At 48.9% G+C, this 21,343-nt stretch overlaps 9 protein-coding genes across 9 annotated transcripts; 5 read left to right on the top strand and 4 right to left on the bottom strand.

Moving 5' to 3' along the window:
• Window positions 1-924: 924 nt before the first annotated feature.
• FMAN_15190 (uncharacterized protein) lies at window positions 925-2,025 on the top strand (the record flags this gene model as incomplete). The annotated part of the gene is made up of 1 exon (XM_041822460.1): window positions 925-2,025. The coding sequence occupies one exon, from the start codon at window positions 925-927 to the stop codon at window positions 2,023-2,025; it is 1,101 nt and encodes a 366-aa protein (XP_041688138.1).
• A 559-nt stretch (window positions 2,026-2,584) lies between these two features.
• Window positions 2,585-4,887, bottom strand: FMAN_15189 (uncharacterized protein; the record flags this gene model as incomplete). The annotated part of the gene is made up of 7 exons (XM_041822461.1): window positions 2,585-3,448; window positions 3,509-3,707; window positions 3,758-3,879; window positions 3,944-3,994; window positions 4,063-4,613; window positions 4,672-4,720; window positions 4,777-4,887. The coding sequence occupies 7 exons, from the start codon at window positions 4,885-4,887 to the stop codon at window positions 2,585-2,587; spliced, it is 1,947 nt and encodes a 648-aa protein (XP_041688139.1).
• A 364-nt stretch (window positions 4,888-5,251) lies between these two features.
• FMAN_15188 (uncharacterized protein) lies at window positions 5,252-7,016 on the top strand (the record flags this gene model as incomplete). The annotated part of the gene is made up of 3 exons (XM_041822462.1): window positions 5,252-5,390; window positions 5,448-6,521; window positions 6,589-7,016. The coding sequence occupies 3 exons, from the start codon at window positions 5,252-5,254 to the stop codon at window positions 7,014-7,016; spliced, it is 1,641 nt and encodes a 546-aa protein (XP_041688140.1).
• Window positions 7,017-7,317: 301 nt separating this feature from the next.
• FMAN_15187 (uncharacterized protein) lies at window positions 7,318-8,938 on the bottom strand (the record flags this gene model as incomplete). Its single annotated transcript, XM_041822463.1, has 4 exons — window positions 7,318-7,758; window positions 7,819-7,911; window positions 7,967-8,687; window positions 8,736-8,938. 4 exons carry the CDS (start codon window positions 8,936-8,938, stop codon window positions 7,318-7,320), a joined length of 1,458 nt encoding a protein of 485 aa, XP_041688141.1.
• A 635-nt stretch (window positions 8,939-9,573) lies between these two features.
• On the top strand, window positions 9,574-10,476 carry FMAN_15186 (uncharacterized protein; the record flags this gene model as incomplete). Its single annotated transcript, XM_041822464.1, has 1 exon — window positions 9,574-10,476. The coding sequence occupies one exon, from the start codon at window positions 9,574-9,576 to the stop codon at window positions 10,474-10,476; it is 903 nt and encodes a 300-aa protein (XP_041688142.1).
• A 182-nt stretch (window positions 10,477-10,658) lies between these two features.
• On the bottom strand, window positions 10,659-12,773 carry FMAN_15185 (uncharacterized protein; the record flags this gene model as incomplete). The annotated part of the gene is made up of 3 exons (XM_041822465.1): window positions 10,659-10,786; window positions 10,832-12,621; window positions 12,694-12,773. The coding sequence occupies 3 exons, from the start codon at window positions 12,771-12,773 to the stop codon at window positions 10,659-10,661; spliced, it is 1,998 nt and encodes a 665-aa protein (XP_041688143.1).
• Window positions 12,774-13,372: 599 nt separating this feature from the next.
• Window positions 13,373-15,792, bottom strand: FMAN_15184 (uncharacterized protein; the record flags this gene model as incomplete). The annotated part of the gene is made up of 5 exons (XM_041822466.1): window positions 13,373-14,290; window positions 14,346-14,863; window positions 14,914-15,396; window positions 15,444-15,553; window positions 15,602-15,792. The coding sequence occupies 5 exons, from the start codon at window positions 15,790-15,792 to the stop codon at window positions 13,373-13,375; spliced, it is 2,220 nt and encodes a 739-aa protein (XP_041688144.1).
• A 454-nt stretch (window positions 15,793-16,246) lies between these two features.
• Window positions 16,247-17,238, top strand: FMAN_15183 (uncharacterized protein; the record flags this gene model as incomplete). The annotated part of the gene is made up of 3 exons (XM_041822468.1): window positions 16,247-16,341; window positions 16,401-16,780; window positions 16,847-17,238. The coding sequence occupies 3 exons, from the start codon at window positions 16,247-16,249 to the stop codon at window positions 17,236-17,238; spliced, it is 867 nt and encodes a 288-aa protein (XP_041688145.1).
• Window positions 17,239-18,496: 1,258 nt separating this feature from the next.
• Window positions 18,497-20,741, top strand: FMAN_15182 (uncharacterized protein; the record flags this gene model as incomplete). The annotated part of the gene is made up of 4 exons (XM_041822469.1): window positions 18,497-18,707; window positions 18,764-19,712; window positions 20,156-20,356; window positions 20,405-20,741. 4 exons carry the CDS (start codon window positions 18,497-18,499, stop codon window positions 20,739-20,741), a joined length of 1,698 nt encoding a protein of 565 aa, XP_041688146.1.
• Window positions 20,742-21,343: the final 602 nt, after the last annotated feature.

Raw genomic sequence — 21,343 nt, forward strand, 5'->3', positions numbered from 1 at the left:
TCAAGTTCCGAGCTAGGCGGCCTTCGGGGGGGGAGAACATAAGGCAGAAGAAGAAAATGCTAAAATGAACTTAGAAAAGGATCTTTTAAACTTAGGCAAAGTTACCCAAGTTTTTGTATAACTTAAAATTATAGGCCTAGGTTTTCTTTTTTCCTCCTAGACGGGGAAATAGTGAGATGTTTAGTGGCGCTACATGGCCCAGGAACGGGAATAATGCGCTCTTACCCACTTACCCTACACTTCTTAGTTGGGCTGAAGAAGTTTATGTGGTTTATATAAAAATTAAGAATGCACTGTGTTAAGGCACTATAAGACTCTTTTAGATATTTATGTTATTTTTAAATTTATAGGTAATATAGTAATAGAATCTTGCTACTTCTTTATATTAAAGAGGACCTTTTGTCTATTTATGTGTAGAGTAGGTCTCTTATGTATTGATTGATATGGTACGATCGAAATCTTCTATTTGTTAGCCATTTGAAACATCGCATCGCTGGTACCTGGTCTACACTCGTCAGGTCTGTACCTGTAATTTTGACTGCTGGGCAGCCTAGGCCAATTCTCTCAGCTCGCTTAGACACGACAGTAACATAATTTGTCACATGTGCTCTATCAAGCATGAACCAAATCTAATTAGCAGTGTCACAAGAGTCTGTGGCAGGTGTGCCAGTTCTGGTTTCTTCCGGCCATCTCCTCCGACGTATTCTTCCGATCTTGTAATCCGTCGTATTCTTCCGACTTGACATGAGTCACGAGAGCCACCAACATGCTTCAGGGTATTTCCCACTAGACTGCATTACTTGCTTTCATATCTATAAGAAAGGGACGAGATAATGCGAAATGCGTCATCAAATTCAGGGAACCAGCACAAAAATATCCAAACTTTTTAAAATCCTCACACGTTTCTTCATTTCAGGAATCACTATGAGCGTTGAATCGTCTCCAGTCATTGTCATAGGCGGCGGAATTGTCGGTGTCTCCATTGCCTGGCACTTGGCCAGGGAGAACAAGGATGTCATTCTCATTGCAGAGACAATTGGCGGCGTAGCGACACCCAAGTCATTTTGCTGGCTTAACGCAGCTGGTGCAACGCAGAAATTCTACTACGACTTCCGACGTCGTTCCATGGCACGATGGGCTGAAATGGGCAAAGAGCTTCCGGATCTCCCGATTCGCTGGGGTGGCGTCTTGGCATGTGATAGGACTCCTGAAGAGCGCCAAGAGTTCTATGAACGCCAGCGTCACTGGGGTACGAAGATACGGCGTATGGAACAGACAGACCTTGCTGTAATCGAACCACAGGTCGAAGAGGCGCAGTTCTCTTCGGTCAAATGGGGCCTCCATGTCCCTCAGGAGGGCACCATCGAAGCATACGTCGCCGCGGCGAAGCTGATCGCTCACGCACAATCACTTGGCATTAAAGTGCTTGAGACGAGTGTTACTGGGTTTTTAAAGAATGATAAGGGTCGAGTCTCGGGTGTAGTAACGGCCTCTGGGCAGGTGCATGGCAGCCATGTTGTTCTAGCTGCTGGCCTCGGAAGTGTTCCATTATTGGCGACTGAGAACATCAGACTTCCTTTGAATGGTCAAGAGGGTCTCCTCGTCAATACCGCACCGACTGAAAAGCGATACCTCAATACCTTGCTCCGCTTACCTGGCTTGCATATGCGCCAGACCCTCGATGGGCACATTGTCTTCGGCGCGTCGTTCGCTGGTGGACAGCCCGGTGATGACGCGCAAGCAACAGCAGAGGATCTCTTCGGCCAAGTACAAAAGGTGTTTAAGAATGGACATGAGCTCGAGTTTAGCCATTATACTATTGGTGTGCGACCTGAGCCGGAGGATGGCTATCCTATTCTCGGTTCCACGGGCTTAGAAGGGCTTAGCCTGGCTGTGATGCACTCTGGTGTGACTAATGCCGCACTGGTTGGTGAGCTACTAGCCAAGAAGATTGTCTTTGGTATCGATGATCCAATGCTCGGGGATTATCGCTTGGATCGGTTTAGGGATGATGCAAAACTTTAGGCTTTATAATAATACATTTCCATGAGCTAGATATTGGAACTAAACGCTATGTAATCGCTCGTACATTGGTTTAAAGTCCAATCCCAAGTAAACTGCTTCTGATCTTATATATGTCAGTAAAGCCTCCATCCACTGGAATATCTTACCGGCAGAAAGAGTAAATCAGCAAGATAGACAAGATTTAGACGCACGACCGCTATGGTAGAGTGCAATGAATGTGTCGCTGTGCCATCGATCAAGCTAGGGTGCTTTCCGGTAGGATCCGAGGTTTGCTAGAAAAACACAATCAATCAGTTCGTCTTTGTAAGATTACCGTCCGGAAGAATACGATGGTTTAGTAGTGTCACTGACTATAGCAGCAAATCCTCTTCATCCCTGCAAACATGAACAAGTCGTTCCGAGTGGCCGGTGGGGATAGAATGGCGTAACATCCTTTAAGTTCTATAGCTAGAAATCGTTGACGTCGGTTAATTAGCTAAGAAATGATCTCATCATTGTTACTGGAGAATCTTGGCTATGGTGGAACCAGAAATACACCAAAGTTAACTTGTCTTTTTCATTACTGATCAATCTGCGTTGTAAAATCGCCAATGAATCCTTCCAAAAGCCCATCAACTCCTTCTAGAACCCCAGCACTTGCCATAGCATTCATCCAGTGCCCCCATGTGTCCTGGTTCTGATCCCCAGTTTCAGCTTCACTTGGAGGAGGCCAAGATGGCTGCTCAGTGCGGTTCTTGTTAAACACTTTTGTTATCACTCGACTCGCGAGAGCTTCAAACGTATCACGATATGGTGCAGCAGCTTGCCAGCCCTCAGCAATCGCTACTAACACCATTGTGCAATCTGTACATGTCTTGTTGACATCTTCTGGTCTGGTCGATTCCCATGCTGCTGGCGATGTCCATAGGCAGTGCAGATAGGTCAATCCTGCTAAGAACAGGCAGTGCAGAGTGCCCCATGTGTACCTTATAGAAGTGCCTATGTATAGTCGACGATAGGTTTGGCAAATGTTTCTCGACGCCTCGATGCAGTCCTCAAAGACCTTACTGAGGCATTCTTTATACTCTCTAAGCTGACTCCTGTAGAGGAGAAGTATTGTGTGGCTGTAATTTGTCTCATACCAAGCTCTTTTAGCAAAGATAGACAAGTCTTCACTTACATGGGGACGTGCCCAAGGAGCACTTGCCAACCACGTATCCAGGTCTATTCTTAGCTGTTCGATTCGAGCATGGTACGTGTGATCCTCGATGCTTAAGCGTACGGTGTCCGAAAGCAGTGAAGTATGTATACGAGCCCAGATATAACGTAGCCTAAAGACGTGAATAGCGGTAGACATCCCTTTTAGTGGCTGGCTTGAGTGGCTCCTTGCCGACCCTAGGATACCGGCCTCGGTGAGAGTAGAGTCATCTACATCTGACGGGAACTATAGGCGTAAGATGAGCATGACTAGAGAATGGTTTATTGGTAATTGGATATATCATACCTCGGCATCAATTTCTTGAGGCGGAATGCCCAGAGGTCGTCCCAGCCGAACCGCAACGGTGCAGTCTATCCCTTGAGCGACCCAGAAGACCCTCTTTCGCATCTCTTGTTGGAGTGTGTTTGCGGCTGGTGCAAATTGCTTAACCCCACGATGATACCCCAGTTCAATGCACTGCCGTAGTGCCAGCCCAGATATCTTCCTAGCACCAGGATTAGTACTTTCACGGCTGGAGTACCTGGATAGTCTTACCACAAGGATGGTCCTTCAAGAGAGCGGAGAGAATACATGGCGTAGCACAGAAGAGCTTGAATAGATTCAATATTATCCTTAGATAGCACATCGGCATACAGCTGAGCAGAGATGTAGAGTTGCTGGTATAGGAAAGCAAATTAACCTCTGCTTGACGGGATGGGGGGAGAGGAAATCATGACTTACGCCAGCTAAGGATTGAGTGCTTGGTGTAAGTAACGCAGCAACGGCATATACCTGGAGCGTGAGAGCTTTCTCAGTAACGAAGTTCAATGATTTACGACGAAAAAGAGGCTACAACCTACCATGTTAAGAAAGAATAACGGCGTGAAAGGGAGACCAGTCTCGGTAAAGTCTGGCGACGAATCATAGAGCATTGCCTCCCAAGTTCTAAATGTCGGTTCATGTAAGAATGGATACTGAGGATGGATGTGTTTGAAGTAAGCATCGCTCAGCTTAACGGCGACGTCATAATCCGGTAGCAAGCACGGAGACGGCGAGCTGCGCCTATCGCTTGATTGGGTGAGGCCAGGCGCGGTTGGGAGGTTACTGCTGAGGGAAAGGCTAATGATTCGGGAGAAGGCAAAAGATGATGATGATCCTAGGTACTGCGGCTCTGTCTGGCTGGTGCGAAAGTCCAGGATACCCACTCTGGAAGATAAGTCGCTGGCCCCATCCCGACCCTCGGGTGTACAAGGGATCGACGACGTGCTCGCACCGTTGCTTAGGGCAGCTGGCGTGGATTGAGGAGGAGTAATATGATCGTTACTCTGGAGGCCGGCGACGCGTCCCTCGAGCATCTCAAGATAATTTCGAGGTCGTGATCTTTTGGTCTGTGGGTCCAGGACTAGGCAAGCTGTTGCCATCATCTAGTTAGCTGCTCTATCATCGCTTGGTCCTGTGGAATGGCTCACTTATGCCCAGCCGCTCGCAATTACCACAAGAAGGGGTTCTATCATCGCACTATAGCATTTCAGTATCACTATAACTATCACCAACGCAACCGAAGTCAGCCATACCTTGAGTTTCTTATCTTTGCAGTGAATGCAAGCCTGGTGTGCTCTACTGCCAGGGACGCGGCGTCGCCTGAAGGGCCCAGTTCGCCGGCTTCTGTTTCCAATTTGCTGCATCTCAACCTAAGCTGGGTTTGTTGTACTGAATGTGTTCAGTCTAGCATTTGAGGAGGGGAGGATGATCGAAGTTGGGTCTCAATGCTAATCCGGACGTTTCCGGACGAGGTGTACATTTCGAGCTATTTTAGTTGCTTCCGATTGGCGCTCGTATTCTTCCGGGTCTTCCTCGGCAGGGTAGTCTTGAGCTTATCAGGTAGCGGCTGCTTGCCGATCCGATTGTCATACAAGCAACAAGCTGTAGTTTTAGATTGACGAGATAACGATGGAAAGTAGCAGGCTATAATAGGCCTTCATGATGCCCGGAATCTCCATTCCATTTTCCCCAATCACCTCATTAGTATCGTCTCATACGTAGCAAGTCATGGCCATCACCAAGATCCTTACCGAGTCAGTTCTCGCAAAATATGTTCGAACCATAAAGGCAACTCCACGGGATCTAATCGTCAACCCAACTCTTCTCTTCTCCTGTGCAGTCTATGCTCTGGCTGGCCTTCCGACAAGTGAGTTGTACCGTCTTGAAGCGTTTCTTACATGTTGATGAGGCTAACAACATCAAGCCTGGGACCAGGGATCATCTTCTGTTGTTCCATCGCTCCCCGGCTTCCAAAAGCAATTCCACATTGAATCAGGTGCCAAAGCCGATGATATCCAAAACTTCATCTCGATTATCTACATCGGGTATGCCATTGGTGCGGCCCTATCCTTTTTCATCAACGACCGCATAGGCCGTCGCTGGTCGTTTCGTTTGTACACGGCCGTCTGGATCGTAGGCCAAGTCATCGCGACTCTCGCGCCTGGCTGGCCTGCCTTGTTTACAGCACGAATTATTTCCGGTATCGGCATCGGGTCCCTGAGTGTTACTGGGCCGATGTCAATCGTCGAACTCGCACCCAGCGAGATTCGAGGCCTGCTCACAGCTTGGTACACAGTAGTAATGGGGGTCGCTCTATTCACCTCAATTTTCTCCGTATATGGAATCTTCTTGCATATGCCCTCCAGCAAGCTGCAATACCAGATAGTCTGGTTCTCACCGGCTGTTTTTATGGCGTTGGCTATTGTCGCAAGCTTCTTTGTTAGTGAATCTCCCCGGTGGCTCATAATGGTTGGTAAGCGAGAAGAAGCTGCGGCTGTCCTGGTAGACCTACGACGTCTGCCAGCGAACCACCCTCGACTACAGAAGGAAATCAAGGACATCGAAGATTCTGTCACTGGAATCGGATCCAGCTTCGTCGGAATAGTCAAGGAGACGTTTACTGTTCCTTCCAACCTACGTCGCCTCCAACAAGCTCTGCTTTCCTACGCGCTGGCTCAACTCTCAGGTGCGAACTCAGTCACATCATACTTTATCCCCATTATGAGCATCATGGGCATAGGAGGAGGCACATCCGAGAGCATGTTCTTGAGTGGCATGTATGGCTTCTCCAAGTTCATATTCAGTCTGATTGCGTCGTTCTTCTTTATTGATGCCCTTGGAAGACGCCGATCTCTCTTCATCGGTATAACACTGCAACTTATCTCACATGTGTACATCGGAGTCTTCATCAAGTACCATCAGGAAGGTCCTGTATCCTCCTCTGCATCTCAAGCCGCTATTGCCGCTGTTTTCTTCCACGCTTTTGGGTATGCGGTCGGTACGTTCCCCAATCAATCTCCCTAATTGGAATTCATAGGATGAAAGTGACTGACCGTGCGCCATAGGTTTATTTGTTCTTCCTTACATCTTTGGAGGAGAGCTCTGGCCCAACCGTCTTCGCTCTTTCGGTGGAGCTGTTAGCCAAACCTTCCACTGGCTCTTCATTTATGCCGTCAAATATAGTATTCCTTCGCTCCTTAAGACAACTAATAACTGGGGAGCATTTCTCTTCTTTGCTGGTTGGTGCTTTCTTGCATTGATATACGTTTTCTTTATGGTTCCAGAGATCTCGGGCCTCAGCGTTGAAGAGATCGACTACCTGTTCAAAGGTTCTTGGTTTAATGCTTACAAGCGCGTTCGGCAACATCCTGTTATTGACAGCGTTGAGACTGGAAATTCCAAGGTTTCTACGGAATCAGGTGGTAAGAATCCAGTGACTGAGCTGAGTTTGGTCAAGGTAACTCTAGGCCATGCCCCAGTCCCAGATAAGTAGGAAACAATGTGGAAATGCTGTCATGGGTTGGAAGCGTTCGAATTGGCCACTATGATAGTGATAGAACGTGTAGAGAAAAAACATCTCCTCTCTCGGCTGGTTCTGCAGAGCTCAGAAATTTCCTACACGATAGCTTCTGTTCACCGAGAAACTCCTTGTCTTCATCAATACACAAACGTTATATGCTATAGGCTTCTTCTTATTTCTTATGATCTATTCGATATAGTTGTCCATTCAACTATATATCATATCACTAGCTCCTATGTGGGCGTTGAAAGCCATAGTGCACTGTATCCTTTACTCATGGCTTCAATCGTCGGACAAGAACATGCATAACAATGTAAACGCAAACTCCAAAGCCGAGCATACCGGAAATAACGCCAAAGCCCATAAGATACTTCGGTGCATCATTAGAGGGGAACAGGTAGGCGCCATAGATTTGTGCAAGGTTACCCAGAGCGTTCATGAGCGCTAGCGCGACAGCTCGGACCTCGGCGTCCATAGACCCAAATGTTGAGGCTGCAAAGCTCAGTGATATGGCATTAGATGCCCACAGTCCTGCAGCCATGAGAACAAGTAGCGCATACCGAGCGGTGAAATTATAGACAACACAAACAGCAATCGATGTTATCATTGAGAAGCTGAGCCATCCGGCGATGATGAGACCGCGGTAGTTTGAGATCCTGTCGGCGAAGTAGCCGCTGATGGCGGTACACACGAATGCAACAGCGTAAATTGGAACCTAATTTAAGACTGGTTAGCTTGCCCTCAACTTTGGCTCGGCCGTTGGATGTCCTCTTACTGTCATGTATTGCGCTTGAACAGTGCTGCTGTAGCCAAGGCCGTGGACTAAGGTGGGGTAAAAGTAAGAAAGGGTTGAGGAACCGACAATGACCTGAATAGAGTCAGTACGTTTCAATGGCCAAAGTATTACCAGTGCAAAAGCATACCATGTAGCCAAAGATGAAACCCCAAGTCCGCCAATCTCGCAACGCAAGGACAAGCGACTGTATCTTGCCGACCTTTTCGCCCTGGCCCCTTACGGTAACGCTATCCTCCTGGAGTCTAGCAATCGCGATCGCTCGTTCACGGTCTGTTAGGTGCTTGGTATTGGCTGGGAAGTCAAGGAGCAAGAACGCGGCAATGATGGCCCAACCAATAGTGGCCACGCCCTCGACGATGAAAAGCCAGCGCCATCCCCGAATCCCATGGGCGCCTTCGAGGCCGCCGGTAATGGCGCCCGCAAGAAGACCACCAAAGGCCCCGGACAAGATAGCGGCTGACATGAAGACGGCAAATCGCTTTGACTGCTCCGTTCGCTTATACCATGACGAAAATATAAGTAGGATGCCCGGGGCGAAGCCTGATTCCATTACACCGACAAAGACCCGGAGAATGATGAGATGGTGGTAGCTCTGGACGACAGACATGATGCATGTGAGCACGCCCCAGATAATCATGATGGCAGGAAGGTATAGAGACGGTCGGGTCCGAACCAAGATCATGTTGGACGGTGGTTCGAAGATAACATAACCAACTGACAATGTTAGCTGATTAGTCCTGGAGTGACGAGCAAGAGACTTACCGAAGAAGACGACTAGAATAATACTGTACTGGGACGAGGTGAGTTTAAGATCATCAGCCATGCCGGCAATCTTAGCGTTTCCGATACTAGAACATGATTAGAGCCACTCATGTTGTTACATAAGGTCGACTCACTTGGTTCGGTCCATGTAAGAGAGCAAGTACATGAGCCAAATATTCGGCAGGAGAAACATGTCGATCTTACGGACAAGTTTCTTCTCCTCTTCCGCGGTCCAGGTGATGGATTGCGTTGTTTCGACATGCTCGGCGACTTGACTGGGGCCTTCGAGAAACTCTTTCTGGTCAACAGCCTCGGTACTAGTCTTGGATGCTGTCATGTTCCCGGGTTTGAAACGATCGTGGAAACCTAAATGCCGCAAAAATGATCCTCAATAAAGTTGGTTTCCAGTGTTTGGGTGGTTGATTGCATGGGATCAAAGTGAGAGTCGTGGTGGCAATTGGCAGACTTATAGAACACAGCATAGAACAAAAGTTGCGTTTGACCCCAGCAACGGACATGGCCGTTGAGAAGGTCCATCGACTGTGCGGGGATGGGAGACTAGTTCCCCATGGGGTACGGAGAAGTCTAATCTTGTTACGGAAGTGATGGAGACGGGGGACGCATGACGTCGAGGCGATGGCTACCCTCGAAGCGAACATGGATGGCTTCGTTACGAGGATCACACATGTCGAGGCTCCGCAACGAATGTAACCCTGTTACCTCGTCTCGGTGACCTCGCATTACGCATGCAAAGTGTTTCGAGACTACCTCCATCGGGACGATACATCTATCCCGTGGCAAGGCTTCCATTCTATTCTAGGCATAAGAACAAGACGCGTAACATTTCAACTACTTGAGAGAGATCTATTTACCACCGTCTTGCCACTCGAACAACAAAGACTATTTTTTATCACTTGGATACAATTTAATAAGCCTCAAGTAAATCATTTACTCCCAAGCACGATCTTTACAATGTCTCCAAGCGCGCTCGATACTCCCTCCATTGTCCCTGCCAATGGCGCCACTGCTGCAATCCCAGCATCAATACCAGACGCAGCTACCGAGGCCTCACCGACATTTCTAAGCACCCAGCCAGGCCCTGATCACCACTGGAGAGTAACATTGAAGGACAAGGTCATCGCCATCACCGGTGCCAACAGGGGCATTGGTCTAGGCATCGCAGAGGTCTGTCTAGCCAACGAAGCCGCCGCCGTCTTTAGCCTGGATCTTTTCGAGCCCGGGGACGAGTTTCTCGCCCTTCAGGCCGCGAACCCGAAGCGACTCGGCTACATACACTGCGATGTCACCTCAGAGGAGAGCATTACATCAGCTATAGATGCTGTCATCTCCAAGCGGGGCGCCATCCATGGCCTCGTCGCTAACGCCGGCATGACGAAACATCAGCCGGCACTCGATTTCGACCGCACCCAGCTGGATAAGCTGTTCAACCTCAATGTGTTCGGTGCATACTTCTGTGCTACGACTGTCGCACGAAGGTTCATTGAACTAGGCATCAAAGGCTCCATCGTCTTCACAGCATCCATGACCTCGTACCGTCCAAACCGCGCAGCGCCCTCGGCCCCGTACGGAGCCACCAAGGGCGCTGTACGTAATATGGCACATACGCTAGCCATGGAGTGGGCTAAACACGGCATCCGAGTTAATTCTATCTCGCCCGGCTTTGTTAAGACGGCTATGACTTACTTTGTAGACCAGGCGCCTGATTGGGATCTTAAGATGCAGTATTATGGTGGTATGCCGAGGCTGGCTGATCCGAAGGAACTTGGGGGCGCATATGTGTACTTACTATCTGACGGGGCTTCATATACGACTGGCATTGATATCCCGGTTGCTGGAATTGTCGGGGCATGGTGAGAGGTTAGAACTAGGGCCCATTGATAGATCTAGATTCATGCGCGGTAACAATAAAAGAGTGAGATGGACCAATTTCCCCCGTTTAACCAGATTTATCGGAATCTCTGTTTGAAGTTGCAGATGTAACCAGCTTGGACAAGAACACCCTCAAGTCGGCTTTACAGTAGTCGTAGAACGGCATATTATTCTTGCCACGTGCGCTTAAGATCGGCTACTAGCCCTGCTGCGGGGAACTTGCTAATCTCCAACATCCTATCCAAAGTATCAAGGAGTGCAGCCTGCTTCTCTGGCATCTGCACGCACTGGCCGACTAGACCGGTCAGTCAACGATTCATAACAGGGATGTGCCGCTTACCAGCAAATATAGCCTGGACATTGACAAAGGCCATTGCAGGCTCGCCCCTTTGGCAGGCATTTGCGATGCTGCAAACCATGTGGAGGCTTTCGTTAAGGGCTTTTTGACGTTGACGGTATGCGTTGAGGCCGCCGGTTGAAGGCTGGTTCAGCAGTACGATGGCCTTGGAAAAGTGATACATCTGCATGGCGCCGGCGTGGTTGGGCGGGTGAAACCATATGGGCTGGAACCTTGTCTGAGACTCGGAGGTTGAGGATGCCTGGTTTATGGTGTTGGGTTCCGTCGTGACCATCACTGGCTTGTACGAGGGAGGAAGGACACGATACCAATTTTCGAGGGCTTGAAGAAGTCTATCACCATGCTCAATCTTCTGTTGTATATCTTGGCTAGGCGAGGTCTTGTCCAGAGCTGCAAACTCGACGCACTTGGCACATATGTAGACCATTCTCGTAGCAAGCTCGTCAGAATCGAGATCTTCGAGTCTCTTCTTAGGGCGCCAGATAGTAAGGGTCGGCCTCCCCGCTCGGAACGCTGCCCATATATCTTGTCTAAGCCACGCCCACCACACAGCTCGTCTCAATCCGTCAACCGACTCGCCATCGTTGTCTTGAGAACGTTGGATCCAGAAAGCACCTCGTAAGTGGCGTTCCCAGTTGCCGCTTGTCGAAGTCCCACCAGCGTCAAACATTTCATATGTGCTGATCATTATGGCCGTGGCGAGTATTTCATGGGATTCTGCATACGACGGATAGAGTAGAGTCTGCGAAAGATACTGGAGGGTCTCGTAGTAGTACTGGGTGGCCATGTGCGCAGGTATTTGACTCTGTTCTGCTTGTTGGCTACTGCCTGTAGTTCCCTCTGGCGACGATGAGCTACCTTCGCTCGAGGTTCCGCCATGACTCTGTGGCTGCCCTAATTTTACGCCAAGAGACATGTGTTTGGCTGCGACTGCAAGTATTGCCTTCAATAGCCCCGAGTTGCGTAGCGCGAGGTGAGGTACGACATTGGTAAAATGACGCGCTTGATCAAATAGATCGAGTATCGGTCCAACGATCTCAGTGTAGTAACGAAAGAAGCGAAGGTCGGCTGGCAAGAGCTGGATGCTCTCCAGGGTGTTCCATGGTTTGTCGGCCGCGTCATTATCAACCACGGACACTCCGAGACCGCTACCGTAACGGTCTTGTGTATAGGAATCGGTGTCGATAGATCTCGGGACGGGTGACTGCCGACGGGAGAGTGTGCTCTCATCAAAGTTCCATCGTGGTTCGCCATTTGAAGCATTGTTTAACCGTTGGATTTCAGAGATGGCATCCTGCGCTAGGAGGTCGTACCATTCGAAGGGCGAGATGTTGAGTAGCGATACTTGGTTCCTAGCTAACGGAGACGCAGCAAGGTCAAAGTCTATATTGGGTAAAATTCCATCACTAGTTTTCTCTGACTGGTCGTCTTGGGGAGTGTCGCCGGAGTCGTGGAGCTGGAATGTGACAGAAGGTTCGACTAGGACTTGGAAGTCATTCTGGTAGCTGGCTGTTCCCTCAATGTTGGGTCGTTCATTCTCAGCATCACATGTTTGGTGAGCAGCGCTTAGGCCACCGGTTTCGCTGTTTTCTGGACAGGATGCTCCAGGGATTGCATCGCCACGAACGTCGACTGCTTCGGAGGTGTCCTGATCCGCTTGCACAAGTCCACGTTGAGGCTGCCCATAAGTGCATTCTCGAGCGGATTTGGAACACTGGATACAGCTGGGTTTGCCTTCGTCACACTTGACGCGTCTTCTTCTACACGTGAGACTGTAGGGTAGTGTCAGCGGTATTAAGGCCAAGGTTAGCTAGTTGAGTGGCAGTAAGTAAATGAACACCTACCAACCGGTTGAAGTTCTCAAACCGCGAGCCCTGGACGGCCTATGGCGGCGAAATCGTCTGGAGTTGTTGTTTGTATCCATTGACAAACGATGGATCATGGCAAATTGTCTGGGTCTCGTCTCGAGGGCATCAGCTCCATTTATTCACAAGACTTGAGATGAGTTAGGCATAACGTTGAAGTTCCCCCGCATTTCTCCACTAACGTAAACCAAATTCGATCATAGCATGGATGGAGATCCAGAAACTAAGCATCCCGCCGTCCCTAGGATTACTGCCTAGACTGCCTTGTAATTCAAATGGAATGAGAAGTTCATTCAAATTTCTTCCCTATCAACTTTCGATGTTTGGGTATTGGCCAAGCATGGTTGCAACGGGTAACGGAGGGTTAGGGCTCGACCCCAGAGAAGAAGCCTGAGAAACGGCTACTGCATCCTTAGCGAGTCTTTAAATCACTGCTACCTTAAATATGGATCAGAACGTATATTACGAGATCCCATTCTGCGAAGAGTCTCACTCTAACAAGATTATGATCTGATTCCTTGTTACCCGCTTGCACCTTTATAGTTTAGCGCAATAGGACCGCCAGAGTCAAAGGAAGACTTCAAATACTTTGCTATTTTTGTTTTTAAGTACACAAGTGAAATAATCAAGCAGGATAACAAACAATAGTGACCAACTCTTAATGCTCAAATCCGACTCCCAAGCTGCCATTGAGATCTCTAAAATCACCCCTCAGTATCTCAATCCCATCTTTCTTAACCTCTTTTACCAGATCCCTGATCTTAGCTGCAATATTATGAGGCTGGAATCCAAAGTATTCGTAAGTCGCCTTGGATGGAAGGCTCTTTCCAAATCGCCTCATGGACATGGATGCGTCAGCGTACCGTTCCCATCCATTCGCGGCATATGCCTCAATGACGACGGTAGGCTTTCCAGAGCGAGGCTTTAGCACTGACTGCTTGTACTGTCGCGATTGTTGCTCAAAAAGTCTAGGACAGGGGAAGGAAACCACTCTTGACTTGATCCCGTGCTCCTTGAGAAGCACATCCTTAGCCTGCATCGTGAGACCCATCTCGGAACCAACTCCAATCAGCGTCACGTCAAAGTCGTCATCCTCGGCCTCGACAAAGACATATGCGCCCATGCTCACGCCGTCCCGTGAAGAGTGTTGCGGGAACTGTGTCAGGTTCTGTCGTGACAGAGAGATGATGGTCGGTGTCTCAGTGGCCTGGATCGCAGCGATGAAAGCACCCGCCACCTCCTCAGAGTCACACGGACGAATGTACAGGGTATTAGGCATGGCACGGTATAGAGCTGGTAGGGCGATTGGCTGATGCGTCGGTCCATCCTCGCCGGTTCCAATGCTATCGTGGGTAGCGATATGAATTTGCTGGAGTCCCTGGAGGGCTGCCATTCGAACCGCTGGGGCGGCATACAGATAGAACATGAAGAATGAACTTGTCATGGGGATGAAGGTGCCTTTGTTAAATGCGGCTAGGCCGTTGGAGATGGCACACATGGCGTGCTCGCGGATACCGTAGTGGATATAGCGGCCACTGTAGTTTCCGTTGAGACCGCAGGCGGTTTGCAGATCAGGCTACATGTGCGTTAGTAATTCTTCTCAAGACTCTCTATCCTTTTTCTGCACTCACCGATTGGAAGTCGACTTTGTTGTTGAATGCCACATGGCACGAAGGAGTTAGGTCCGCGGTTCCGACTAAAAAGGACTTGATCCTCTCTCCAAGGATATTGGTTACAATACCTGCAGACTTTCGCGATGACGTGGGCTCAATTGGAAGCTCTGACCTGCTGGGGATGCACTTCGTCCAGTCATCCGGCATCTTTCCAGAGACACGAAGGCCGAATTCCGTTCCAAGGACAGGATCCTCTTGCTTATATCTCTGAACGATCTGAAGCCACTCGTCCTCATAAGCATCACCACGAACACGAACATCTGCGAACAGGTCATAGACATCTTGTGGGATGTGAAAATGCTCATTTGAGTCTAGGCCGAATGACTTCTTGATGTTGGCCACGTCGTCGGCCCCGAGGGCTGCTCCGTGTGTCTTTGCGTTACCAGCTGCAGTAGATCCAAAGCCGATAGTTGTGCGAATGTTGATAAAGGTCGGTTTGTCACTTGATCGGGCCGCGATGAGGGCGTTGACGATGCCTGAATATCATGAGTTGAAGGGTATTCAAGGGGGACACGTGTGAACATACCAGCCACATCTGAATCTCCGTCAAAGACATCCAGGACATTCCATCCCGTAGCCTTCATCTTTGCATTGATGTCCTCAGTATTGGCAACATCAGCAGTGCCATCACAGGTAATCGAGTTATTGTCGTAAATAATGCAAAGGTTGTTCAGTCTCCAATGGCCAGCGAGGGAGACTGCCTCTAGCCCAACACCCTCTTGGAGGCAAGCATCACCAATCATGCACCACGTCATGTTGTTCACTAGCTCGAACTCTGGTTTGTTATATGTCGCGGCTAGGTTCTTGGTTGCCATGGCGAGACCAACTGCGTTAGCAACTCCTTGGCCGAGGGGGCCAGTGGTAACCTCAACGCCCTCATTTTCGATTTCTGGATGGCCGGGGCAGAGGGAATCGGTCCTTGTGGAGTGATATGACTTGAGCTGGTCGAGGGTCATAGTCTTGACACCGACAAGGTGCATGAACAGATATTGCCAGAGACAAGCATGACCTTGGTCTTGGTCAGAGCGCCTCTGTGAGTTTGTGGATATGACGTACCATTGGACAGAACAAAGCGGTCACGGTTAAAGTACTCGCAATTGTTGGGAGAGTACCTCATGACGTACTTGTACAGGGCAATGCCAATGGCTGCCATACCCATAGCCGACCTGAAGAGTCAGTGCTGTGACCAGGATGAAACCAAAGCCATCACTTACCCTGGGTGTCCACCATTGAACTGCTGGCAAAGGTCCGCGATGAACGCTCTAAACACCTTCAGCACCCTGTCGTGTTTCTCTGGGCTCTCAAGTTTGAGGCCAGTAGTGCTAGTGCTGCCACTTTTGGCGAGGGACTTGACAAAGATCTTGTCAACAGCAGCCCTCTCGTTGAGTTCTAGCGTTGGAGCCATGGTGTATCGGTGAGTGGGAGTCGTTGTTAGATGATATTGAGATGATGTTGTGAATTTGGAGCTGGAAAATCATCGCCAGCTGCCAGCTTAGATATACTTGGACATTGTAACACGATCATTGTTTAACCAAGGTGAGCTACAGTTGTGTCGTTGGCGACCAAACTCACGTCCTTCGAGACGATCCCGAATTCAGTTCCAATAGGACTTTCTGTTGCGGTATACGTGTGCGAGAAGGTAGCATGAGCAGCGTGAAAGGAAATGACCTCGCTTCGAGGTGATGGTGCTCTCGTCTCGAGGACAGCCCCACCCTCGGCTTACGCTAGCACGTATCGAGGACAGGCAGTACGGAAGCCCAGGGTCTTGATCCCCGTGAGTGTCATATTAAAAAGTAATGGGAGAATTTCGGTATCTACTCCCTCTTCCATTTATCCGTGAGCAGGAAGAAACAGCTGAAATGGATTCCTGGCTGAAGGCTCAGAAGCAGAACCGCACCCTGCAAATCCTCCGCTCAGCGGCCGAGGGCAGGTATGGTGTCTTGGCCGTGATTTGGTGGGTAATTCTTATTCCGACTGAAACGAACTATTCTCACGCACGACTTAATTGTTCAGCTACAACATCGAGCACCTGACAGCGCTAGTACGCGCTGCCGAAGCCAAGAGGTCACCTCTCATTCTTTTGCTCTTCCCTTCAACCGTCAAACAGCTCCCGACTTTGGCATGGGCAGCAGCAGCAGCAGTCAAGTCAGCAACAGTACCACTGTCGCTGCATCTAGACCATGCGCAGGACGAAGCGCAGATCCAAGAAATTGCTGCAACTCTGCCGTTTGATTCGATTATGGTGGATATGAGCCATTATGACCACGATGAGAACTTAGAAAAGACAAAGGTTTTGACGAGGATTTGCCATGGTCACGGCATTGCTGTTGAGGCTGAAAGTGGGCGCATCAATGGGGGAGAAGAAGGTATTGCCGACACGGGATCTCTGGAGGGTAAGTAAAGCGACACCAAGCCAATGCCTACACGAGGAAGCTGGATAACTGATGATTTATCATAAGCACTGTTCACCACGCCTAGAGAGGTCGAAGACTTTCTAGCTGCCGAAATCGACCTTCTTGCGCCGAGCATAGGTAACATACACGGCGACTACGGCCCAGCGGGTCCTCAACTCGATTTTGATCGTTTATCCAGCGTCAACACCCAGGTCAACAGTCGCGTGATAATGGCGCTCCACGGCACAAACGACTTTACGCCTAAGATCATGCAACGATGCATTCAGAACGGTGCAGTTAAATTAAACATCAATAAGCTTATACTAGAGAGTTGGAATACGTATGTCAGAGAGCATGCCCAAGAGCCACTGATGCAGCTCGTGGATGGCGGTATGGCTGTACTCCAAGCCGAGGTTGAGCGGTGGATGGATATTTGTGGAAGTAGCGGGAAATCATAGAAGAGGGATTTGGTTGTTATTTTTCACGCACGGCAATAATGACTACAGGCATTGCACCCGCGTCTGAGTCAGATTGTGTCCTAATTCTTCCCACTCGGCATGCACGCTGTGAGACTTGATCATTAAAGCCAATACCGTGACCCCCGCAATACCCTCTGCTATGTCCTCGTCAATCATGGCAACGTCACACATCTCAGAGCCGAACAACGTCAATTAATTGAAACTGCTCCAAAAGGATCATATCAGAGCTTACGAAGGGGAAAAGTGCGGCCAACCTTTGATGGTTGCCATCGTACGACCCCGGCTCCAGATTTAGCCCCCGATGAGTACCTCACCATCCCTGGTCAGTCATTACTAAGAGCTCACTTGAGGACCAGCCTCGTTGCGAGCCCACCTCGAAGCGAGGTCCCCCACTTACTTTTGTGCCTTGATCAATTGAATTTGCGCGTGGAACTCGCGAATGTAGTGCGAGCATTGGAAGTTTGAGGCCAAAAGGTGACAGGTGACGAGGCTGGCAACCATATGAACTAAACTGGTTTCATGAACGAGCGATACAAGAGGCCGTATAATGGATAGATAGATCATGGATAGGACAAGCAGACCACCAGATTAACAGTCTACTCTTGACTGCTCCTTTTTACACCCACCCACGATCTTCTTGATTTCCGAGCTGAACTCCATGTTGCATCCCACTCCAGCTGAAGCCTCGCGTGACTCTCGAGCCACTGGTAGTTCCTCTCATGAGCTTCAAAAGCTCGATAGATCCTTGAAGCTGCTCATTGGGCTCATCTCGCAATTGAACAATGAAGGGTATGAGTAAGTTCTATCGCAAAAGTAATAGCTTGAATGACATTTATCCGATTACTCGTGCAGATCCTCCAGGCTGAAGGCTTCTATTGGGACCGCTCTGTTTAAGTATGTGATGAGATTTGCACCAGATAACAGTCACTACTTTAACCGGGATCGTTTAGTCGTGTCAGGGCGTAGGTTTCGCTCCTGGCGTCTTGGTAGCGGTTCTCTTTACTAACTCACATGCCTGCCTACAGATTATGCTGGCAGATGGAAACACTTGTTTGAGCATCTCATTGCAGCAAAGGGCATCGCCGTCGACCCTCTAGATGTTGCCAGCGTCCTTCCCAGAAACACAACGCTTCCTTGTCACTCACATCAAACAATCTCGAGTGCTATAGGCCAGGCAATTGCATTGAATAATCTTGCGATGCTCTATAACAAGTCAGGCCTGAAGCTTCTAGACAACATGATTTGGTGTGTTATCGATGATCTCAAGTTTGAGCAGGGCAGTGCCCTAAATGCAGTGGCTCTTGCCGGCAGTTGGAAGCTTAGTAATCTTTGTGTTATTTACGATGGCACGTATGATACAATGAGCGAAAACCTTGAAGTTGATAACTTCAAGACGCATGGCTGGAATGTACTCGAACTGATGAGTGATGAAAGCCTCAATATCATCGGTGAGTTCAGCCAGTCTGCTTCCCGCGATAGCCGGCCTGCTCTAATACAACCAAAGCCCTGTGTACGGCCCTCAATGACTCAAGAAGAAGCAATGCGCCGACGCTGGTCAGCATGCAATTGCCGAATCGCTCCCTGTCACACGAAGTAGACTCTCATCTCAACAATAACGCTCCACTCTACCTCCCGCAAGAGCTTTACGATACCTTCCTAGATGTATCCAAGAAGAGCAATATATACAAGGCCGAGTGGCTGGCGAGGGTAAAGAAATATCGAGAACTGTACCCGGCGCTCGCCCGGGAGTTCTGGTACCACGTTGCCGGCAGGGCAGCAACCATCACTCATCACCAACCTGCACTTACTAGCCCGATACCTCTACCAATATCTTCCTTACCAGTTGAGCAGTGGTCCCGAAGAAGAGAACGCAGATCCTCCAGGAGGGATGACTTTTCACAGCAGCCAGACAGGCGTTCGAGGCCAGGGAGGACAAAGCCCGAAACCTTTCACATTCGCCCCTGCGACGCCGAAGAAGCTGCAGGCGCCTTTCTCGTGTCCACCAGATCAACCAAGATAACAACAACTATTTCATTGCCTCTGAAAGGTGACATAAGCTTTCCTGGTCACTCGTCTCGTCTAGGTGTGACAAATGGAGCTTACACGTTCTCCAAATGTCACGACGAGGACTTTGACTTGACCCTCATATCCGCCGGCGTTGGTATTCACTATGCAATGGGCACACAAGAGTTTCTCATAAGGAAGTATGGTTTGAAAGCCAGAATAGTTTCATGTCCCTGCCTTAGACTATTCCAGCTGCAGACAGAGGAGTATAGGAAATCTATCCTTCGACCGCAGAGCAGGAAGCCGACCGTGGCAATTGACTTTGGGAATAGCCAGGAATGGAAAGCTTATGCAGACGCATTAATGATGTTGGAAAACGGCGCGAATGCAGACATAGAGGTTAATATGCTTAATAGGATTGGGTCTAGGGTTAAAGATTTTGTTCAAGAGTTTGAAGAGAGAAACACCTTCCGAGTTTAATAAACATAACTTTATGTCAACTCTGGCCTTATGATAGTGAGCTTCTACTCCTTTTACATGAATCTTGTCAAATTTCATCATATTCCAGCTAGAATCGAACTGATTAAGGATTCTTACTGTGATCATGGTTTGTGGTAGTTTTAGTCGCTGATTAGTTGGGTGGGAAGTCATCCCGCATCAACTGACGCTGATGCAATCGCCGAGGTCTTACAAGGTGAGCTTACGTCTACATCGCTTAGGTTGTGGTAATCGTTCCCCTGACCTTAGCTATTTGCGCAGTCCTTTTCCGGCATATAACGTACTCCAGCTGAACCGTGACTGACGTGATTAAAAATGTTTAGCTAAGCCCAAACGAGCCAATATATCCTATCGCTGTATCTAGCAGTGTCGCCTTTTCCGCTAACTTTTGTAGGCATGGACATGTTAGAACACGAGCGAGAGAAATACATCGTTGTCCCACAATCAACTGGCTGGTAGCCACAACATACGAAGCCTGGGCCTTTGGATACGCACACAAAACCGCAGAGAAAGCAGGATATAAGCGGGAGCTCGACGCTGCTGTTGCTGGACTGCGAGTGATGCACAGACGAGGAATTGTCGTTCTACCAGGAGTGTAAGCCATTGCGCTGTTCTTCCTCAATTACAGTATTAACTTCAACAGTGACTACGGTTTTGCGTGGACGGCTCACGGAACAAATGCGCGTGATCTTGATAAATTCGTGAAGTTGCTTGGTCCCACTTCGCACGAGAGCATCATCGCTGCAACTGCTGGAATTGCTACGCTGATGATGAGGGGACATGAGCTCGGTAAGATCCAGCCTGGATACTATGCCGACTGCATACTTGTCGGTGGCGATCCCCTGCAAGACATCTCGATCCTACAAGATCAAGATAAACTTGATGTTACTATCATTAACTGTCGAGTTCATAAGGCAGGAGGAAGGAGTACTCTATGGACCCATCAGGATCACTTTGGCATGGGATGTCACGTCATTTAATAGGGGGCTTTCCATAGGAAAAGCAAGCTATGCAGAAGTCATTTTAGAGACACATATCTATGGGTAGTATTCTTACTGGGTCACATAGCAACTTGAAGAACTTCTTACTACTCCTATTAAATTGCTTCACTTTGAGTGCAATGTGATACTTACATGACGCGCCCTTGTAATAGAAAATGCGATCCATTCATCAGCTCACAGACATGGTCAAATCCCACTACACTTTGTAATTTACCAGCCATCAGCCCTGTGTTGTCATCCGGCACATTGATAGTAGTCAGGAATGGCATACAGCGCGTCAGAGGAAGGGGGAAAGCCCAGGCCCTTTACCCTAAGTGGCGAAAGACGTAGGCAATTTAGCCTAAAGTTAGGAGAGTCTTTGCTGAGTTTAGGGTGCCCTAGCCTAAGCTTAGGGGACTCTTTACCAAGTTTATTTTAGGACCCTCTTGTCAACGAGCAACAAAGACAACCTCAAGTGCCAGGTCCATGGCATGTAAAGCCCATCTCGTACGAAGGACAACTTTACTAACCATGCTCGAAGATGCTATTTTCGGTCTAGAAGATCAAACAACCTACTAGCAGAACATGTTTCAGTCCACAAA

This window comes from Fusarium mangiferae (assembly GCF_900044065.1).
Source record: "Fusarium mangiferae strain MRC7560 genome assembly, contig: FMAN_scaffold014, whole genome shotgun sequence".
NCBI classification, from domain to species: Eukaryota; Fungi; Ascomycota; class Sordariomycetes; order Hypocreales; family Nectriaceae; genus Fusarium; species Fusarium mangiferae.